Below are 21,341 nucleotides of genomic sequence, written 5' to 3'. Positions count from 1 at the left end.
TACTCATCTCATGTCTATCCATCTATGTATGCATCCATTCTATGTACTCATCTCATGTCTATCCATCTATGTATGCATCCATTCTATGTACTCATCTCATGTCTATCCATCTATGTATGCATCCATTCTATGTACTCATCTCATGTCTATCCATCTATCTATACATCCATTCTATGTACTCATCTCATGTCTATCCATCTATGTATGCATCCATTCTATGTACTCATCTCATGTCTATCCATCTATCTATACATCCATTCTATGTACTCATCTCATGTCTATCCATCTATGTATGCATCCATTCTATGTACTCATCTCATGTCTATCCATCTATCTATACATTTCTTCTATGTACTGATCTCATGTCTATCCATCTATCTATACATCCATTCTATGTACTGATCTCGCGTCTATCTATACAGCTCTTCTTTCTACTGATCTCACGTCTATACATCCATTCTATGTCCTGATCTCACATCTATACATCTTTCTATATATCTCTTCTTTGTACCGATCTCACGTCTATCCATCTATCTATACATTTCTTCTATGTACTGATCTTGTGTCTATCTAGCTAAACATCTGTTCTACGACCTAAGACCTAAAACTCTATAACTTTTCTAAGTATTTTTATTTTTGGTTTTGTGTCCTGGAGTGTACATGCAGGATTTTCCTCAATTTTATTTATTTAGTATACTTGACAATTGCACAAATCTCGTAGTGTGTGCGGCTTCAGTAGCAATATTGAAAATTGTAACTCTGGTTGGATCAGTGGTAAACTGACTTGTATGTGGTAGGATTTGGGATCAGTGACTGCAATTGTTTTCCTTTAGCTTGTATGTGCAGACTGTTCTCTCAAGGAGCATTGGATGTATTCTGAGCAGCTTGTATTGACAAACTTTATGGTAACTCCCCTGTCTTCCCTTGGAAACGTACTGTCCTCAAAACTCAGACATCAAATTTTAACACTGGAAGCCTAATTTATCAAAACTGTGTCAGAAAAACAGGTATTGTCAGAAGCTATCAATAACTCTTTTTAGCTTTATCTAATCTGTAGTGATCACCAAGACAACCTTTAATCAGAAAGTCCATGTCAAAAGTAAAGGATTGAGATAAAATCCCAAAACTCTTAAGGGTTAACTAGGTAATTGAAATCCCGCATATCTAGTCTGCTACCAAGCGAATGGTGTTGACACAGACCTCTCCAGGGATATTGGTTTCGGGCCAAATAACTCTATTACTGGGTTGGAGAAGCTAAATTTGGTAGGTGTACTCTATGAAAAACCCTGGAAAAGTGGTAACCTTGGCAAGATCTTCACCTTGAATGGCTCATATTGCAGACATAGTTATCTTTTATCCATACGGTAGCCACATCCTTCTTATAGGTATTATCGATGCTAACTACAATAGAAGGAGCTGATTAAGATTTGCATGCACTAATAGGCATTTTATAATTCACTGTGCTTCCAAAGTTTACTTCTCTTGGCTCTCATTCATTCTATTTTATGGTTAAATTTAAGGAACTATTTAATTTTACATATGCTTTATACCAGTATGCAAGGGTTTACATGTACAGACTTCAAAACAATCCATGGTTTGTCCCTGAGATAAAGGGGTCCACTCACTCCCAATATGATCGGTGCATTGCACAGGGCTCTACATAGAGGCAGCATACAGCATGTCATCCTGCCTAAGCGTTCATGAAATAAACTAGGTTGATTATCATTTTACAAACTACAGAGTCTATGGTTATCGATGTATTGATGTAGCCTCCACCAATTGGTTTTAAGAATTTGCTGCTGTGGGAGTATACATGGGGGAAATAAGTGTTTGCTACACTGCCAATTTTTGCCAGTTTCCCACATTCAAAAAATTGAGAGAGTTGTAATTTTCATTCTAGGTACACTTCAACTGTGAGAGACTGAAATGAAAAATAAACAAGAAAAGCACATTGTATGATTGAAATAATTAGCTCGTTTTGCATGAAATAAGTGTGCTGTCACATGGTGCGCACTGAAAACACATCCATTTTAAAATGCAAGCTTTTTTACATGTGTGCCAAGGATTTTGCTGGTTTGAATCAGTTTATCTTCTTTTCTGGAAGTTTAAGCAGCTGTGAAAACATTAATACAACTACCTACAGTTTCAGAAAAACAGATTCAAACCAGCCAAACGCATGTTTATCATGAAAAACGCATGCTTTTTCGGTGTGTTTAAAAATGCACTGTGGGACAGCAACCCAAATTTTTGATCCAAAAGAAAGAATTCAGGTTCTCTCAGTGCTGTCAGGGTGCAGCCACATGTGCGTTTCATGGAATTGCATACGATCATTAAATAGCATCAGGCATTGTTTTACCCCTTAATGACCAGGGTCGTTTTGCCATCTTCTGGCGCTGATATCTTTTTCATTCTTTAGTGTGTGGTTTTATTCGTTTACGAGATGAGAGGACTTTTTCAGTGCTACCATTTTGAGGACTGTACAGCCTTTTGGGAATAACCGTTATTATATTTTGATCAGACCTTTTGGGAAGCGGCGATACCTTACATGTTTATGATTTTTACTGTTTATTTTTATATGAATTCTTGGGAAAGGGGGCTGATTTGAATTTTTTTTAATTTATTTTTAAACTTATTTTATTTTTAAGTTTTGCTGGCAGCAATAAAAGAATTGACACCAACGATCGGGGTTAGCACATTGCAGTGAAAACCCACCTGAGCCCTTGAGCCCTCTTCATATACCCGCAGCCGACATGTGACATGACATACTAACACGTCACACGTCTGTGGCTATGATAGCATGCTTTTGGATATGCATTTCCGTGGAATCGGGCAGACGCTAACGTCACATGTGACCACATCCTTATGTTTTTTAAGAAGCTCCTCCTACTCTGCACTCTTTACCCGGAATAATTGCACCTGCTTGAACTCTTTGTTACCTGTATATAAGACAACTGTCCACACTCTAATCAAGGGCAAGACCAAAGAGCTGTCAAAGAACACTGAAGTGTCTTACAAGACAATGGGCACGAAATCGGAAGGGAAAAAAAATGACTGTCAATGTCCCTAAAGGTGCTGTCAGACTATAGTGTTTTGATTCCATTTAAAAACGGAATCAAACACACGGGGGTGGGCCACGGACATCGGCATATGTGTTTGTCAATCACATGCGTTTGCATACAAACAGCACCCGTTGCCTTGCATTTAGACAATGCAAGATACTGTGTGCTGGTTGCCGATCGCATGTGTTTGCATATATATACGCATATGCAATTGGCCATGGCCCACCCTTGTGCGTTTTGATTATGTTTCACACCGGAATCAAAACGCTATTATCTGACAGCACCTCAAGGGTGCATTCACACTTTTTGAATGCATTTGTCTCAAAACATAATGGATCAGCTGAAGAGAGATTTGCGTTTATAAAACGCAACCTGTAGTTTCAACACATGCGGTTTTAATGCAACATTAATGCGTCCATATGTTAATGGTTGCATTTTGTAAATGCAAATATTAACAGCCATTTAATTAGGCAGATATATTTTTTCAGCGGATCCATTGCATTTTGAAACACATAATAATAATAATTACAATTACTTTATATAGCGCACACAGATTACGCAGCGCTGCGTTTTCCAAATTAATATATGCGATCAATGCCACATGTGAATGCACTCTGGTTTTCCATGGAAGATCATGCCTTGTGGTCAGATGAGGCAAAAAGTTTTGGTATCAACTCCACTTGCCGTGTTCTGGGGAAAAAGGATGAGTTTAATCCGAAGAACACTGTCCCAATCGTGACGCACAGGGGAAACATCAAAGTTTGGGGTGGATTTCTGCAAAAGAGACAGGACAACTTCACCGTATTGATGGGGATAGTTGGGGCCATGTATCACAAAATTTTGGTCAACAACCTCCTTCCTGTATAAGAGGATCTTGTAGCAGGACAATGGACCAAAACACCCTGTCAGAGCAATTAAGTAGAGGCTCCATAAGAAGCCACTACTTCAAGTTCCTGGAGTGGCCTATCCAGTCTCCAGACCTGAACCCAATCAAAAATATCTTTTGAGTAAGCTGAAGCCCAATTTTGCTTAGTGACGGCCCAGAAACTTGGAAGATCTGTATGGAGGACTGGGCCAAAATCACTGGTGCAGTGTGTGCACACTTGGTCAAAAACCACAGGAATCATCAGTCTTGCCTCTGTAATTGCCAATAAAGATTTCTGTACCAAATATTAAAGGGCTTGTGTAAGTGTGGTGGACTGGATATTCGATAATTTACTAATATACAGCCAATAAAAGTTTTCTGCACCTCTTTGTTGATACGTAAAGTGAAGCCTCCTTTCTTTTGCCTCATCAGCCAGACGTTCCTGGCCATAAAAGGGCCGCAGATAGAGGGTCAGGTGATCTCTAAGGCCTCCTGCACAAACATATTTTTCCTAATGGCGCAAAATCCATCTCTAGTGGCTGTTTTTCCAGAGCTTGAGCTATATGGCCCCAAAAAAGGGCCGTTTTTGCAAATGCCCACGAAACCCACATGACACGTGCACCATAGACTTCTTTGGGATAGGAGGTCAGCAAACACTGACAAGAATAGTACATGCTCTTATGAGCAGTCGCCCTATTGGGACTACATGTGCTACATGCACACGTCATACGTCAGCCACGTTGGAAAAGAGGAGGGGTGACCCCTCCTTCCCCCATAGCGATCCATTACATATTGCCCGTAACACAGGGAAAGATAGGACATTTCATATCTTTTCCCCGTGTACAGAGCTGTAAGTGTGGCACCGTGTGGCCATTGCTTTCTAAGCATGCAGCCGTACATACGTCCCCCATATGGTCGTGGGAATGCGGCCTTAATCATAGTATTCATGAATATAAAATTACTTTCTGTTTTTATATTGTATCAAATATTTATTTCATGCGATAAAATGCAAACAAATTTTTTAAAAATCCTATGTGATATTTAATTTTTTTTAGATCCTGTCTCTTACTGTTGAAGTGTACCTACAATAAAATTACAGACCTCTCCATTTATGTAGATTGGAAAACTTGCTAAATTGCACAATTAATTTTATTGATCTTGCTTCTCTGGAGGCACATGTAACTCACTTTGAGGTAAGACTTGTAAATATCCCATTTATAAAACGGGATTCCCTACAGAAACCTGTGCCCATTTTCTAGTTTTCAGAAAGCATTAAAAAATGTGCTGCATTAAGAGATGGAGAATCTGTAACCACCTTTTAAATTACAATCATATGCAGATGACAAGAGAAGTCACTTTTTGCAGGGTGAGCGCCACTTACCGGGGAAGGGGGGTGGGGTGGGGTGGGGTGGGGCGGGACCTGATCAACTTACTTCAGACCCTGGGGCTGCCTCCATGCAGGTCCCGACTGTAACTCACTGGGGCAGATTTATAAAGCTGTTTTAAATTCAGAACATTTCTAGTTGCCCATGGCAACCAATCACAACTCAGCTTTCATTTTACCATTGCTCATGAATATTTTAAAGGGGAGCTGTGATTGGTTGGCAACTAGAAATATTCTGAATTTCAGAGAGCTTCATAAATCAACCCCACTGAGTAAGCACAATATGAGCTTGAACAAGCGTTTAGAGGGGCGCTTCTTCAAGCCAACCTTCGGGGGGGAAGAGGATTAAAACACATGTAATAATGTACAAAAAGCGCCCCACAAATTTGGTATTGGCGTCTCCAGGGGCGGACTGACCATTGAACCCATCTGGCTTGGGGTTGGTGTGTAGCCGATTTGGGACTTTTGGGGCCGGTCTAAAAAAAATAAACAATGAATTCACCTTTCCAACTCTCCCTCAAAGCTCCACTGATGTAGTCCGGACGGTGGTGACAGCTCCTTGTGCGCCGTCTGCACACAGAATATGACGTCAGCAAGCGACTTGCATCACAGTCTGTGCGATGCCAGCGCTCACGGAGCTGTCACTGCCAGCCGGACTGCATCAGCAGAGTTTTGAGGGAGCATCAGAAAGGTGAGTTAATTGTTTATTTTTTTATGTGCTGGGCAGGAGACTGGCTGGCTGTATACAGGGGGGTGCAGGCTGACTTTACACAGTTGGGGATGGTGGCTGTATACAGGGGGGGCAGGCTGGCTGTATACTGTTAAAATACTGTGGGGATGGGGGACGGTTGGCTATATACTGTGTGGGGGCTGTCTACAACTGCAGGGGCTGGCTTTATACTGTGTGGGGGTGGCTGGGTGGGTATATACTGGGGGGCAGGTAGCTATATACTGTGGGGGGGGGTCTGGATGGTTATATACTCTGGAGGGACTGGCTAGCTATATTTACGGGGGGACTGGCTAGCTATATTTACGGGGGGACTGGCTAGCTATATACGGGGGACTGGCTAGCTATATACGGGGGTGGTGGAGGCTGGCTGGCTAGCTATATACTGGGGGGGGGAGGCTGGCTATACACAGGGGACTGGCTGGCGATGTTATATGGCATAGTAGCAGTAGTAATAGTAGTTATATTCCTATACATAGGGGCAGTATTATAGTAGTTATATTCTTGTACATAGAGGGTGTTGTTATAGTAGTTATATTCTTGTACATAGGGCACAGTATTATAGTACTTATAATCTTGTACTTAGGGGACAGTATTATAGTAACTATATTCCCATACCTAATGGACAGTATTATAGTAGATTTATATATATATTCACTCACTCACTCGCCACTTTATTAGGTACACCTGTCCAACTGCTCGTTAACACTTCATTTCTAATCAGCCAATCACATGGCGGCAACTCAGTGCATTTAGGCATGTAGACATGGTCAAGACAATCTCCTGCAGTTCAAACCGAGCATCAGTATGGGGAAGAAAGGTGATTTGAGTGCCTTTGAACGTGGCATGGTTGTTGGTGCCGGAAGGGCTGGTCTGAGTATTTCAGAAACTGCTGATCTACTTACACGCACAACCATCTCTAGGGTTTACAGAGAATGGTCCGAAAAAGAAAAAACATCCAGTGAGCAGCAGTTCTGTGGGCGGAAATGCCTTGTTGATGCCAGAGGTCAGAGGAGAATGGGCAGACTGGTTCGAGCTGTTAGAAAGGCAACAGGGACTCAAATCGCCACCTGTTACTACCAAGGTAGGCAGAAAAGCATCGCTGAACGCACAGTACGTCGAACTTTGAGGCAGATGGGCTACAGCAGCAGAAGACCACATCGGGTGCCACTCCTTTCAGCTAAGAACAGGAAACTGAGGCTACAATTTGCACAAGCTCATCGAAATTGGACAGTAGAAGATTGGAAAAATGTTGCCTGGTCTGATGAGTCTTGATTTCTGCTGCGACATTCGGATGGTAGGGTCAGAATTTGGCGTCAACAACCTGAAAGCATGGATCCATCCTGCCTTGTATCAATGGTTCAGGCGTGTGGTGGTGGTGTCATGGTGTGGGGAATATTTTCTTGGCACTCTTTGGGCCCCTTGGTACCAATTGAGCATCGTTGCAACGCCACAGCCTACCTGAGTATTGTTGCTGACCATGTCCATCCCTTTATGACCACAATGTACCCAACATCTGATGGCTACTTTCAGCAGGATAATGCGCCATGTCATAAAGCTGGAATCCTCTCAGACTGGTTTCTTGAACATGACAATGAGTTCACTGTACTCAAATGGCCTCCACAGTCACCAGATTTCAATCCAATAGAGCATCTTTGGGATGTGGTGGAACGTGAGATTCGCATCATGGATGTGCAGCCGACAAATCTGCGGCAACTGTGTGATTCCATCATGTCAATATGGACCAAAATCTCTGAGGAATGCTTCCAGCACCTTGTTGAATTTATGCCACGAAGAATTGAGGCTGTTCTGATGGCAAAAGGGGGTCCCACCCATTACTAGCATGGTGTGTGTGTATATATATATATATATATATATATATATATATATATATATATATATATATATATATATATATTTACAAAAAAACCAATACAATACCTTCTCCGATAAATAAGTCACTATTAAGTTGTGTTCTTAAAAAAAAGAAGCTTTATTCTTTATTCCTGTACAAGGGAGGCAGTATGCGTCTCTTTCATTGTGCTGCACATGTTAATTTAGACCAACTATCAACAGTGTTGATAGATGGCCTAAAGGAATGGTCCCACCTACTTGTTTTGACCCCGCCTACGGAATGACGCTACTTCTACAGTTTTTTCCAGGGCCACTTCAAATTTCCAGTCCGCACCTGCCATACTACAGTGGGATGCTACTTCGTAAGACCCAAGGGTGTCATGTCGACGGATTTCTGCTCCCCATGACGTCACTCGGAGCGTCGTTCCTCGGCACCCATGCGTTGCCATCTTTTTTTAAGCCGCCGGCAGCGATTGGCGGGAGACCGCCTGCGATCAGTGCTAGAAAAGATTTACCTGCTATGGAGAGGGCTCAGCCCTCGAGCTCTCTCCGTGCACCGGGACGGCACCGTACTACTACGGCATGTGTCGGTAAGGGGTTAAATAGGGTCCACGGCGCAGACAGTGTCGACTCCAGAGTGTAATCGCATGGATGACAAAAAGCTGTGGTTGTATATGAAAGCAGTTTACCAGAATGTGTGGGTGGTATTTTATCCACTGAGCATGAGTAATTTGAAACGTTAAATTAAAATGTCAAAATTGCACCTGATTTTATTTGAATCCTTGTGAAACAATTAAACCATTAGCAAACTTCATAACGGTTGTTTTACATACCTTGATAGTGTAGTTTCTGTAATGGGGTAATGAATGGTGTTTTACTATTTTTTTAGGCCTTTCAAAGTGACTTGAAAGCTAAGCAGGTCCATCCAAAGTTTTATTTTGAATTAAAAAGTGAAAAATCACACCTAAAGTTCTAAGCTTCATAACCATTCCAGCATAAAGCGGACACTCGTTAAATGTTAGTTATCAAGTTGGTATTCTATGTGTTGGAAAGCTAGAAAATTTTGAGTTTAAAAAATAGTTTATTTTTAAAAATTTTTGCCATATACCCGCCCCCCACTAATGAAATGTTCAGCAGTGACCTCTCCTCCCCCAAGCCACTAATGAAATGTCCAGCAACTACCCCCCCACCTGTTAATGAAAGGTACAGTATGAGCCCATGCACCTGATTTTATAGATGGACCTAATTGCAGCTCTGCTGTTCAATTTGAGTAGCATTGGTGTCTATGAGGCTGTAATATGGCCACTGAATTGGGCCATTGTGACTCTTACATTAGGAAGACGCTAGTAGTGTAGGTCACGGTTCACTATACAAATCAGTATCTCTTGTATATGAATCTAACTAATGGAAATGGTGATATAGTTAATACAAGGAGTCTTTAATACAAGTTCTTTAATAAAAAACTGAATGACACCAATACAAGTTAACACAATCTTTAATAAAGATCCATTATAGCCCTTGTAACAGTTTTCATTGTTGCTTTACACATTGCTACATCGTTTGCTTTGGAACTTCTATTTTAATTGATTGTACTAAAATACAAACTCTGATAAAAACAAACAAACATATAGACTTGTGCTTTATCACTGGTCTTTGTATTCATGGATCTTATTGAGTTTGCCATCTATAATTTCTATGGTGTCATTTCATGCTGACACTTCATCTGACCCTGCATCCATAGAAAAGGCTGAGGCAATTGTAGCCACATTGTGATTTATTTGCCTGGCCCCCACTTAGTCCACCCCAGTGACTCTTCATCTCCTTTCTGTGTCTGGAATAACCCTCCCCCCAACCTGGCTGACAGATGGACAGCCTCTCCAGCAGGAGGGGTTGTGGGGAAGCCCATGCTTTGTGTACTTTGAAGCTCGGGACCAATAGAGTTTTCTTAGACCACAGGTTTCAGACCCGATCTTACATGAAATCATTGTAACACAGATTTTCACATCTATTTTATTTAGCTAGCATATATATATTCTCTTTTGCAGATTTTCATTATATGTAATGAAACTGATGAAAGTATTACATGATGATACTCAATAATCTTTTTTACAATGATTACACTTCATTCTTTTTAAAACAGTCCTGTAGTTATGCTTTTACCCTATATCTCATACATCGTATCACATAGATCTTTGTAACGCTTTCACACGTTTACTACAGGCCAGTATGGCAGCAGCGGGGTTAATGCCCTGTTTAATTCAACATGTTATTGTCTCCCGCCAAAACAGTGCTCCATCATGCTCATTTACATGACAATAGGGACTTGTGAGACCTTGCAGTTTCCAGATGATAAAAAAACATGTTTACTATAGCTGATCATTTTTCTCCTGGCAACACCCCTCCTCTTTCCACACTTTCTTTTGATTTGGGACTTTCCTCTTGTCCTCTTTCAGCCTCTAGGATAAAAGGACAAAATGAGGATTTTTGGGTTCACATCTCCCGCCTGTTCATCCTCCAGACTACAACACAGTTTACTTCTTGTAGTAATAGTTTCACTATTTCATTACTTCAATCTTTTTAGGTTGTTTGCTAACATTTCTAGACAAAGGCTGTTACAACATCTGAAGTGTGGGCACCTTAGACATATTGATTCCCCTAGATCAGTGATGGTGAACCTTTTAGAGCCTGAGTGGCTTAATCAAAAGCCACTTATTTATTGCAAGGTGCCAGCAACTCAAGCAGCAATTTATTTTTCCTTGTTCTTTGATTACTTTCAATCGTTCAGTCTCCTAAAAACACTAACGCAGTTGAAAAGAGGAGGGCAAATTCGTCTATCATTGTAGGAAGATTCTGCAGGAAGATTCTTTTGAGTTTTGTCTGGTGAACTTCATTCTGGGGCGATGGCCTGGGTGCCCACAGAGAGGGCTCCAAGTGCCGCCTCGGGCACCCGTGCCATAGGTTCGCCACCACTCTCCTATGACATATAATTATAAATATTCGATCCATTTTTCCTAGATTTCTATATTCCAGTTACAAGTCTGCTCCACATTTGAGAAACTATTTAGATGTTTAAGAGTCAAATGTACTCTTAGGGCTTATTAATGCTTATTCTGGGTGTTGTAATCAATTGTAATAAAAATGATGGTTATTAAATTGCCAAAATAAGACGATTTAAATACAATTTTATTACTATGGTATTTCTTAAAAATGAGGAGCTCGTGGTTCACTACTGACCCCATCTGGTTTGTCAGTAGTGTGTTAAGGCAAAGACAGCACAGTCGGACAGAGGTTCTGTTGTGACCCTATTGGCTTCTGGTCTGCTCTCAGCCTATGACTAGTTGTCAACTGAAAGTATTATGACCCTAAATGTTACATCAAGTAATGCTTTTACTTTTTTACTTTAACCCTTTGTGTCTCTTGATCAAAAATATACTGCCCACTTCAATGGGAGAAAAGCCTTACATGTTTAAACATGTATGATGAATAAAAAAAAGAACACCTTTATTATTAATTAAATAAAGAGAGGACAGGGGATGTATGTTTACGGTGTGGATCAATTAACTATTTGCTGCAGTATTTTATTTTTAATTATTCCTAAACAATGATCAAGCTGTACTTTATTCAAGTGATGTGGCTGTACTTAAGTGATATTGAGTACATTACCTTTGTACTGTGACATTTTTGTATTGAATATCTTTTGTACGGTGATATCACTATGTTTATTAACCATCACAGTACAGAGCTAATGCACACATTGACAACTTCCGCTGCACTGTGACGTTGTCGCTGGGCCCATTACCCCTGCACTGCGGATGTTGTCGCTGGGCCCATTACCCCTGCATCCAGAGACCGACCACCCACCCAGAATACAGAATATGAAGAATGAGGAGGAAGAGTTAAAGGGGTATTCCCATCTGGACATTCACAAACATTTCTTCAATTGGATGGTATTAAAAAAAATGTTCCTGTGTGAAGATAATTTCTCATAAATGTATCCATGTTGTCCCTTAGAAACGAGATTGCTCCCACGCATACGACCACCTCACATTTTGGCAGCAGGGGCCAGACATGTACTATTGGGTCCTGCCTGGACCACCTAGACCCAATACAGGACGGCTGGGGGACATGCAGTCACTCCCGGCAATTTCATATACCAAAACCTTTTGTTTCTTTGTGTAATCACTCCAGCAGAGGGGGCCATATCCGAGGACACGGTCTTGTTTCTAAGGGACCATATCACTACATTTATGGGAATTTATCTTCACATGGGTACATTTTTTTTAATAACATCTAATTGAAGAAATGTTTATATATGGCAGATTAATGAAACTGAATGTGAATGCCCAGATGAGAATACCCTCTTAAATAACAAGTAAATAACAAGAAAACCCCTTTGAATGTACATACCACTACCACTACAAAATTTATTTGTGCTTATTATACTTTTATTAAGTGTTCGTATGGAAAAGTGACATTTTAGGAGCGTATAATTTTTATTTATTATTTATTTAAATGTTTTAAACATTACTTTTTAAAAACTTTTTTTTACTTATACCAACTTGAACTTGAACCAGCGATGCTCTGATTTTTACACCACAGAATTCAACGCTGGGGTGTCCAGTGAAGCCAATGTGATGGAGACCACTATGTTTTTGTATTAAAGTAGGAGAAATGGGCAGAAGCCTTGCCTATTGTTCCCATTGCATAGGGTGATGTACTAAATATTATGCTTGTTATGACATTGCTCCAGGTGAAATCTTGTGACTACTGTATTTTTTCTTGGTAAAAGATGAGCTATCTGTTATTTGTTTAGTTTTTAATTTTTTTAATGGCTTTTTAAATTTAAATATAGTAGTGTAATTGTGTTTTTTTTTTTTTTTTTTTTCCCTTTCTGATAGCCCAAACTGGGTTTGTTCCACCATTACATCAGGTGTTTCAAGCTCCACGTCGCCCTGGGATTGGCACAGTTGGGAAACCAATAAAACTTCTTGCCAACTACTTTGAGGTGGACATTCCGAAGATTGATGTGTACCACTATGAAGTGGACATTAAGCCAGACAAATGTCCTCGGCGTGTCAACAGGTGAATCCTAGACAAAGCAATTGTTTCAAGTGTAAATGTAATGGTTCTACATGTCTTTCATACTGTATTTGTACAATCCAAAGTTTATGCTGCTATGTATGCAAAGCTCTCGTGATGGTTATACACCTGTATGGAAAGCTTTCTATTCTGATCAGGATGCAGGATAGCTGTCATCAGGTCTCTGTCACTATTTCTGTCACCTCTACCTGTTGGAGCAGCTCACAAGGATCCCATCACAGCCTTTATCTAGTAAATTCATACATGAATGTTATAAAATGATATTTTATTTATTATGTAAATGAAGGGGGGGGTCACATGGTCAGAGGCAATGATGTCACCCCTCCCCTCTCCTCCCCCCGCTTATGTCTGTGTGTAATGTATAGTAAAGCATTGCTAGTGTCTGTGCTTTATCTGCTGACATGCTCTCCCTCCTAATACACATGTGTGAGACACAGACATCAGGTACACAAGTACCTGACATGTTCTGCTATACACATGTGAGACAAAGACTTCAGCTACACAAGTGCCTGACATGTTCTGCAATAACATGGCTGCCTGGAGCTGTTGTATCTCTCCTATAAACACACAGGCTCCAGGGGGTGTGGCTGTCAGCACCAGGAAGCACATGGAGGAGGCATTGCACCATTATACCTCACACCATTATACAGACTGACCGTCAAGCACTGGGCGATGTGGCTGTGCCTCCCACTCATGAATAAACTGGACGGCTTGAATATGATAATGACTCATTGGACATCTCACAGATCATTTGCATACAGCTTTAGGACCCCATTGCTTAAAGGGAACCTGTCACCAGGGACCTCATTTTCAGGTTGCAGAAGCGTATTACACCTGCAGTGCCTTTTCTAAGCATTTGCATTACAATATAATTGTGTGTTATAACTTGCCTTGCACTCTGACAAAATCCTGGGGTACAGAAAAAACGGGTGCGGTTCTACCAGACATGGTTCTGCGCTGCTGGTCGAGTTAAACTGAATTTCAAAGTTCATATATAATATTATACATAATCAAATGCATATCAGTACATAAAAACAGATTTTTGTCAAACATTTATTGATCAGTGCATTTGTTAGGTGGATTTCCCCTTCTTCAGGTCCAAAATAATATTCGTGTTTCTGCGCACGATGTATAAGCCAGAAATGCACGATAGTTTTTTCAGGCTAAAATGCTATTATTCAGACAGGTGGCTGGTAGAGTGGAAGTAAGGGTGTATCACCTGTGTCCTGTCTTACGTGCGTGACCAAGTGTATGCTCGGGCCGGCAGCAGCGCACTCATTCAGTGCGCTGCTGCCGACCCCAGCATACACTTGGTACCACGTTGGTGCATATATGTTTTTAAGCACTTTAACATGTTTTGTATAAAGCAAAAAAACATAATTTTATAGTGAGGTGAGTTTTTTTTTTTTTTTTTTTTTAATGATGTCTGCCACACATGTTTAGCAACAGTTAAACATGTTTTTTTTCTAATTTTTTATTGGAGAAAGAAGGCATTTGGGGCATTTTATTTCAATTATTTTACAGCTTTTTAACTTTTCTTGGTTTACTATTTGACTTTAAGAGATTGTGATTTTTTGTACAGTATAATATTTACAGCAACAACAATGTATTGCCGTTTATAACTGTGCCTCTGGCAGGAGCTAACTTGGTAAGGAGCTTAAAGAGAACCTGTCAGGATAATTAACCACCAACAAAAAATATATTTTCATAAACAGCCATTAGAAAATATTGTCCATCTACATGCCTGTAAACTTAAACAATCAGGTCCTAAGTGGTGATAGAGGTAATAGAATTAGTTAGAGATCTGATGACTGGTGTCCTTTAAATGTACCTCAAGTTTCATAATGATTTTCAAGAAATCACATTAGATGTCAGAATTGTTCCAATATTGTTCAAAAAAATAACTTTAAAGGGGTATTCCGGGAATATGAATGTATGACACAAAAACCCATGATGATATAAATAAATGAATACAACAATACTCAATGTCATTAGTCACAAAACGGAGCATAAATAGTTTGATTTTATGAATCACAACATTTTATATCCTCTCTAAAGTAGGTGGAGTTATCACCAAGATGGCCGCCACTGGAAAATACAAGTCCCATGATCCTTTAGTTCTCAGTAACTCCTCCTACCTCTCAGGCTCTGCTCCCAGTGATGATGTAACAGGTTTTCTTGCTCTGTTACCATAGTAATGATGTGTAACTGCCATCACCACAACACTGGGCATACTGGATGCGCTGCAACCAACTGACTACAGCCAAACATAGTGGTGATCACATGACCTGCCCAGGCAGGTGCAGGACATGTGATGTGGACATGTGACCAGCGGCCATCTTCTGTTCTGCGACGGACCGCGGACTGATTAAAGGGCCAGTAGCATTTTAATTCTTCATTACAGTCTATGTCATCAGCATTTTTCTGCTAAGGGGAGCAACATTTTAAATAACAACTAATTACATATTAGCTTATATTTTGAGTATACATTTGCATATGCATTATGCTGATTCCTGGAATACCCCTTTAATTCCAAGCTAGTGGTTGTAAATTGAGTTAAAGTGTATTAACTAGTTTTCATTTACAGATGTTATCAACAAATAAATATAAGGTACCCTCTTTAACCCCCCAGTACTAGTACTGTGGCTCAGCACCGGATGTTTAACCCGTTAAATACCTTGGTCAGCGCGATCGGGGCATTTAACTTGCCTTTGGGGGGGGGGGTCTTTTCCCCACGATCAGGTGCCACTCCTGACGGCAGTTTAACAGTTAATATCTCAGTTTTCCTGCATGTGCTTAGGCTGACACTTCTAATACCCTGCAATACATCAGTATTGCAGGATATTATCATGAACAAGCAATCCGAGAATTGCTTGTTCGTATCCCATGGTGGAACTAATAAAAAGGTTAAAAAAAAAAAAAAGAAGTTTTCATAAAAAATGTATAAATAAATAAAAATGCCCATAAGTCCCAAAACATATAAAGAGACATGTGATTTAGACTTTTTTGTGCATTATAACACAAACCCCACATATATATAGTATCACCGCGTCCGTAACAACCCGTAGAATAAAAGAAAATAAATATTGAATTGGTACAATGAACGTCGTTAAAAAAAAAAAACTTAAAAAACCTGCCAAAAATTATGATTTTTACCTATTTAATCCCACAAAAAATGCAATAAAAAGTGATCATGTCCCGCAAAAAAAATAAGCCATCAACCAGGTCTGTAGCCAAAAAAAGCAAGAATGTTATGCCACTTGGAAGACGGCGATGCAAAAATGATAGATTTTTTTTCCCCACATTAGGGTTTTATTTGGCAAATTTAGTAAAACATAAAAAATATTCAAGTATGGTTTCCCCATAATCGTATCGACCCATAGAATAAGGATAACATGATTATTAGGTTATACAGTGAACACGAACAAAAAAGTAAAAATCTAGTACAGAATGGCCCCAATAACGAAAAAGGCTAAAATTGTATAGCCTACAAAAGGAGCCAATGAGAACTAAAATCCTGGCAGCTGCAGGTCCCTCCTTCAATTCTGCGCCTCGCTGTGCGCCCATAAAACAAGTAATGGCCACATGTATGGGATCTCTGTACTCGGGAGACATTGTATAACAAATTTTAAGTAGTTTTTTCTCTTTTTCTCTTTTGAAAATGTGTCAATTTTAGGACTAAATGAACGTTTAACCGACACACCATTGTAAATTTCACCTCAGTTTTGATGTAATTACTATGAAGATCTGAAGTGGTTAACAATCTTCCTAAAAGCAGTTTCTGATAGCTTGAGGGGTGCAGATTTGAAAATGGGTTGATGTATATAATGGGTTTTAATGCTAAATATTTAACATTTTATTCAAAACTATAATTATCCCCAAAATAGTCAAATCTGAAAATATGGAAAATCGAAATTTGATTTGTAAGCCGCGCAACATGAAAATAAATTATCCAGACATTTAAAAAATGATGAAAATGTAAAGCAGACATATTGGAAATGTTATTCAACAACTTATATGGGTGGTTAATCTATCTGCTGAAAAAGTGATGATTTCGAATTTCAAATATGGCAAAAATTTCCAAAAAATTCATCATTTTCTCTTTTTTTTTTTTTTTTTAAATAAACGCATAACTTATCAGCCAAAATTTACCACTAAAATGTGGGGAAAAACAATCTCAGAATCGCTTTGATAAGTAACAGTGTTCAAAAGTTATAACCATATAAAGAGACGCAAATCAGAATACAAAAAATGGGGCTGAGCCTTAAGCTGTAAAATGGCTGCGTCCTTAAGGGGTTATGCAGATATTTACACCTACACTGCTCTAAAAAAGAAAGGGAACAGGTTGACAACACAATGTGAAAATCAACCTGTCCAGTTATGAATCAACTCTTACTGTGAATCAATTATTTTGCTGCTGTGCAAATTGGAACAAACAGGCGGTATAAATGATTAGCAAAACATCACCCATAAAACAGTGGTTCTGTAGATTGTGACCATAGACCATTTATTTCTCTGTTCTCATACTTTTTGGCTTTTGTTTTGGTCACTTTTACATTTTGTCATTGCTCTTACCCCTGGAGATGGTGAGACTACATCCAGGTGCATTGAACCCTGGTTTCCTTCTGTTGCATGACCTCATGTGGCTGCAGGGCCGGCGCTATGGGTAGGCAAAGTGAGAATCTTTTGTGAAGAAGTGTATATACCACACACATACTATACATTTTGGATCTTGTAAAATTTTCTCATATCCTTGCCTTTTGGCTTCCACCCTGGTGTTATTTCACCTGTATTCAATGCTATGACTGATGGGTATATAATCCAATCTAGTGAGACAAGTGCAATTTTGTATCTTAATGACTTATAATGAATATAAAATAAAATATCTGCAAATATATTGGAAATACACTGGAAAGCATAATTTCTGCAATCCCAATCTTGTTTTCTTTTGTTCGCCCACAGTTTTGTAATCTTTGACTTCCATGTTTCATAGCTAGTCTTTCTAACCCATATATATTTCGTATTTTCAGGGAAGTTGTTGAATACATGGTCCAACATTTCAAACCACAGATATTTGGAGACCGAAAACCAGTTTATGATGGAAAAAAGAACATTTATACAGTTACAGCATTGCCTATTGGTCATGAAAGGGTAAAGCTATATTTTGAACCTGGTGCCATGGGTATTTCATCAGGAAACAGGGCTATACTATACTATAATATATATTTATATGTTTTCTTTGCAGGTTGATTTTGAGGTAACCATACCTGGGGAGGGTAAGGATAGGATATTCAAAGTATCCATTAAATGGATGGCCGTGGTAAGCTGGCGGATGCTACATGAAGCTCTGGGGAGTGGGCGAATTCAGCTTCCTCTAGAATCGGTGCAAGCACTAGATGTAGCCATGAGGCATCTGGCCTCAATGAGGTAAGGACTTTAACAAATGTCTTTGGATTTTTCGAAGTGAATAGAGTAGGCTACTGTCATGCTGCAAATTCTGCAATGGTCTTTATATATAGGTATACTCCAGTAGGCCGATCCTTCTTCTCACCTCCTGAAGGTTATTATCACCCACTGGGAGGGGGCCGCGAAGTCTGGTTTGGGTTCCATCAGTCTGTACGTCCAGCCATGTGGAACATGATGCTCAACATTGATGGTGAGAGTGAATTGTTAATCTGCTAAGGATTATATTTAAGCTTTTCTCACACACATGTATTACTTTCTGCATCTAGCTATTAATGTAGAAAATTAGGCTCTTGCATACATGTATTTGCTTATTGTTTAGATTTTTCATGGAATTTGAGAAGTGTTCCATACTTATATTTTCCCTAACTGCTTCTGCTTCCAGTGTCTGCTACTGCTTTTTACAAAGCTCAACCTGTCATAGAATTTATGTGTGAGGTTTTGGATATTCGGAACATTGATGAGCAACCCAAACCACTTACAGATTCGCAAAGGGTGCGATTCACTAAAGAGATCAAAGGTAAGTCATTGTATTGAAGGTCTTGGATGGGTGAGGCCAATTATGTACTATTATACTTTTAGGACCACATTTATCTGAGCTTGTACGCCTGTAATTTGATGTACAAGCCTTGAAATAGGCGATATTTCTAACAGCATAATTTCCCCTATTATGCCACCTCCATATCAAGTGTGCATGGAAAGGAGTGAAGAGGGGCGCCTCTGGTAGAGTGCGTACTGCCTATAGCAGTGATGGTGAACCTTTCAAAGACCATGTGCCTAAACTACAACACAAACCCACAGGTGGAAGTGCATGGCAGCTGCCCATTGGGATTTATCATCATACGTTGTCGCACTTAGCGCCTGCATAATATAAATGCGCCACTTAGTGTCTGGCAGAAAGTTTATTATGTGTGGTTCCAAATCTGACAATTTTACCTAAAGGGATTGGCCTAAGTTTTAAATGTTTTTCATGTTACCCGATTGAATGCAGTCCAGGCCATTGAGTCTGCATGAGATAGAAAAGTTCTATAGAGCATAAATGGAGTGGCAGTGCACATGCTAAGTTAGTAGGGGTAATAGAAACCCTCTTCTCATATTAGATGCAGGATTAGTGACGGTTCTATGGAAATCAAATGGTCAGACCCGCCAAACAGAATGTTATAATATTGAAATCTGGACCAATGCAATTAATCTTCCATAGTTTTCATAGTTTTTTTTAGTGTATGCCTCTGGTTTTTGCTATGGATTCTGTCGCTAATTTTCTGACTCCAAATATTATCTGGGTCAACCTATGGTGTGTGGAATGATCCCTTGTAGAACAGGCTTTGCAGTTTCAGCACAGTGATTGACATTTTGATTCTTTGAACAGGTTTAAAAGTGGAGGTCACACACTGTGGACAGATGAAAAGAAAATACAGAGTTTGCAATGTGACCCGTAGGCCTGCCAGTCATCAAACGTAAGTAAAAATAAAGGTGTTTACACATGCTTCTCTCTCAGAAAAGAACTTAAGTTTAGAGTTGTATCTCATCTTGTGTTTTAGATTTCCACTGCAGCTGGAGAGCGGTCAGACGGTTGAGTGCACAGTAGCCCAATACTTTAAACAAAAGTACAATTTACAGCTAAAATACCCTCATCTACCCTGCCTGCAAGTGGGGCAAGAGCAGAAGCACACTTATCTACCTCTGGAGGTGGGAGCTGAAAGATTTTTATTAACTAGTAACAGTTAAAAGAAAAAAAAAACCCGGTAAAAGTGATACACTGGGACAGATTCAGGTCACACAAACTATTTTGATGCAGAAAAATGTAACTCAAAGCATACACATGAGGTTGCTGAGTCTTTAACAATTTTTTTTTTAGCTAAACAGCAAGAAGTGGTAAAATAGTTTTTATGCATGTGAACATTTATCACCCAGAGTCATTTACATATATTTGATGCCTTTTGGACTGTTAACACTCTCTCTTACATTATCAGTCAATCTGGAACACTATTTATGGATACATGTGGTAGTGCTTAATCAGAGTTTGCGACACGTTTATTACTGTGACTTGACACGATTGTGTCACACACTGTATAATGAAAGTGCATCAATAATAAAACTGTCCATAGCAGTGTCAATTGTGCCATATAATTGAATACCATGCACATCAATTTTGATATATCTGGCCCACTGTTACAATTATAACAACAGTAATCTTAAAGGGAACCTGTCACCAGGAGACCCATTTTTAGCACTCCCCCAGTCCCCACAGAGCATAGTACATACACTGCCAAAGTGTTTTTGTATACAAAAATAGGTTTTACAGAAAAAAGATATGTTATATTGTACCTTTCATTAGCATCTGCTCTTTGACTAGGCAGTTGCCAATTGGGAGGGGCTGGAAAGGAGCAGTTCCCCCCACCCTTGGGAAACATGTGACCCAGTTATATGAATAACTCCCCACACTCAGGATTGGCTGTAGAGGAGCAGGGGGTGTCGCTAAGCCAAGTGATGGGTGTTTTCATATATTTGAAAAGGTCACATGAGAAGCAATTTCCCAAAGGTGGGGGGAACTGCTCCTTTCCAGTCCCTCCCAATAGGCAACTGCCTAGTCACACAGCAGATGCTAATGAAAGGTACAATATAACATATCTTTTTTTCTGTAAAACCAATTTTTAATACAGAAACACTTTTGCATTGTATGTACTATGCTCTGTGGGGACTAGGGGAGTGCTAAAAAATGGGTCTACTGGTGACCGGTTCCATTTAAAGGCTTTTTCCAATATCAAATTCTGACCAATATTGGTGGGGTCTTCACCCGGCCAATGCACTGGACAGCTGTTTGGTACAGCCACCAGGCTGGTCACTCCTCAGTGGTTAAAGCAAGAAGTAAATATCTCTGTCCTCTGT

General features: G+C 39.7%; 1 protein-coding gene across 1 annotated transcript in view; it reads left to right on the top strand.

Moving 5' to 3' along the window:
• Positions 1–21,341, top strand: part of LOC140118661 (protein argonaute-1) — a 46,888-nt gene that overhangs the window by 2,065 nt on the left and 23,482 nt on the right. The window contains exons 2-8 of the mRNA XM_072136837.1: positions 12,788–12,971; positions 18,020–18,140; positions 18,235–18,416; positions 18,509–18,645; positions 18,838–18,972; positions 19,822–19,909; positions 19,994–20,141. Of these exons, the coding sequence (XP_071992938.1) occupies positions 12,788–12,971; positions 18,020–18,140; positions 18,235–18,416; positions 18,509–18,645; positions 18,838–18,972; positions 19,822–19,909; positions 19,994–20,141 (995 nt within the window). The remainder of the gene's footprint in view (positions 1–12,787; positions 12,972–18,019; positions 18,141–18,234; positions 18,417–18,508; positions 18,646–18,837; positions 18,973–19,821; positions 19,910–19,993; positions 20,142–21,341) is intronic.

This window comes from Engystomops pustulosus, chromosome 2 (assembly GCF_040894005.1).
Source record: "Engystomops pustulosus chromosome 2, aEngPut4.maternal, whole genome shotgun sequence".
Classification (NCBI taxonomy): Eukaryota; Metazoa; Chordata; class Amphibia; order Anura; family Leptodactylidae; genus Engystomops; species Engystomops pustulosus.
The sequence above is the reverse complement of the archived record's forward strand: the minus strand, read 5'-3'. Positions and strand labels throughout refer to the sequence as shown.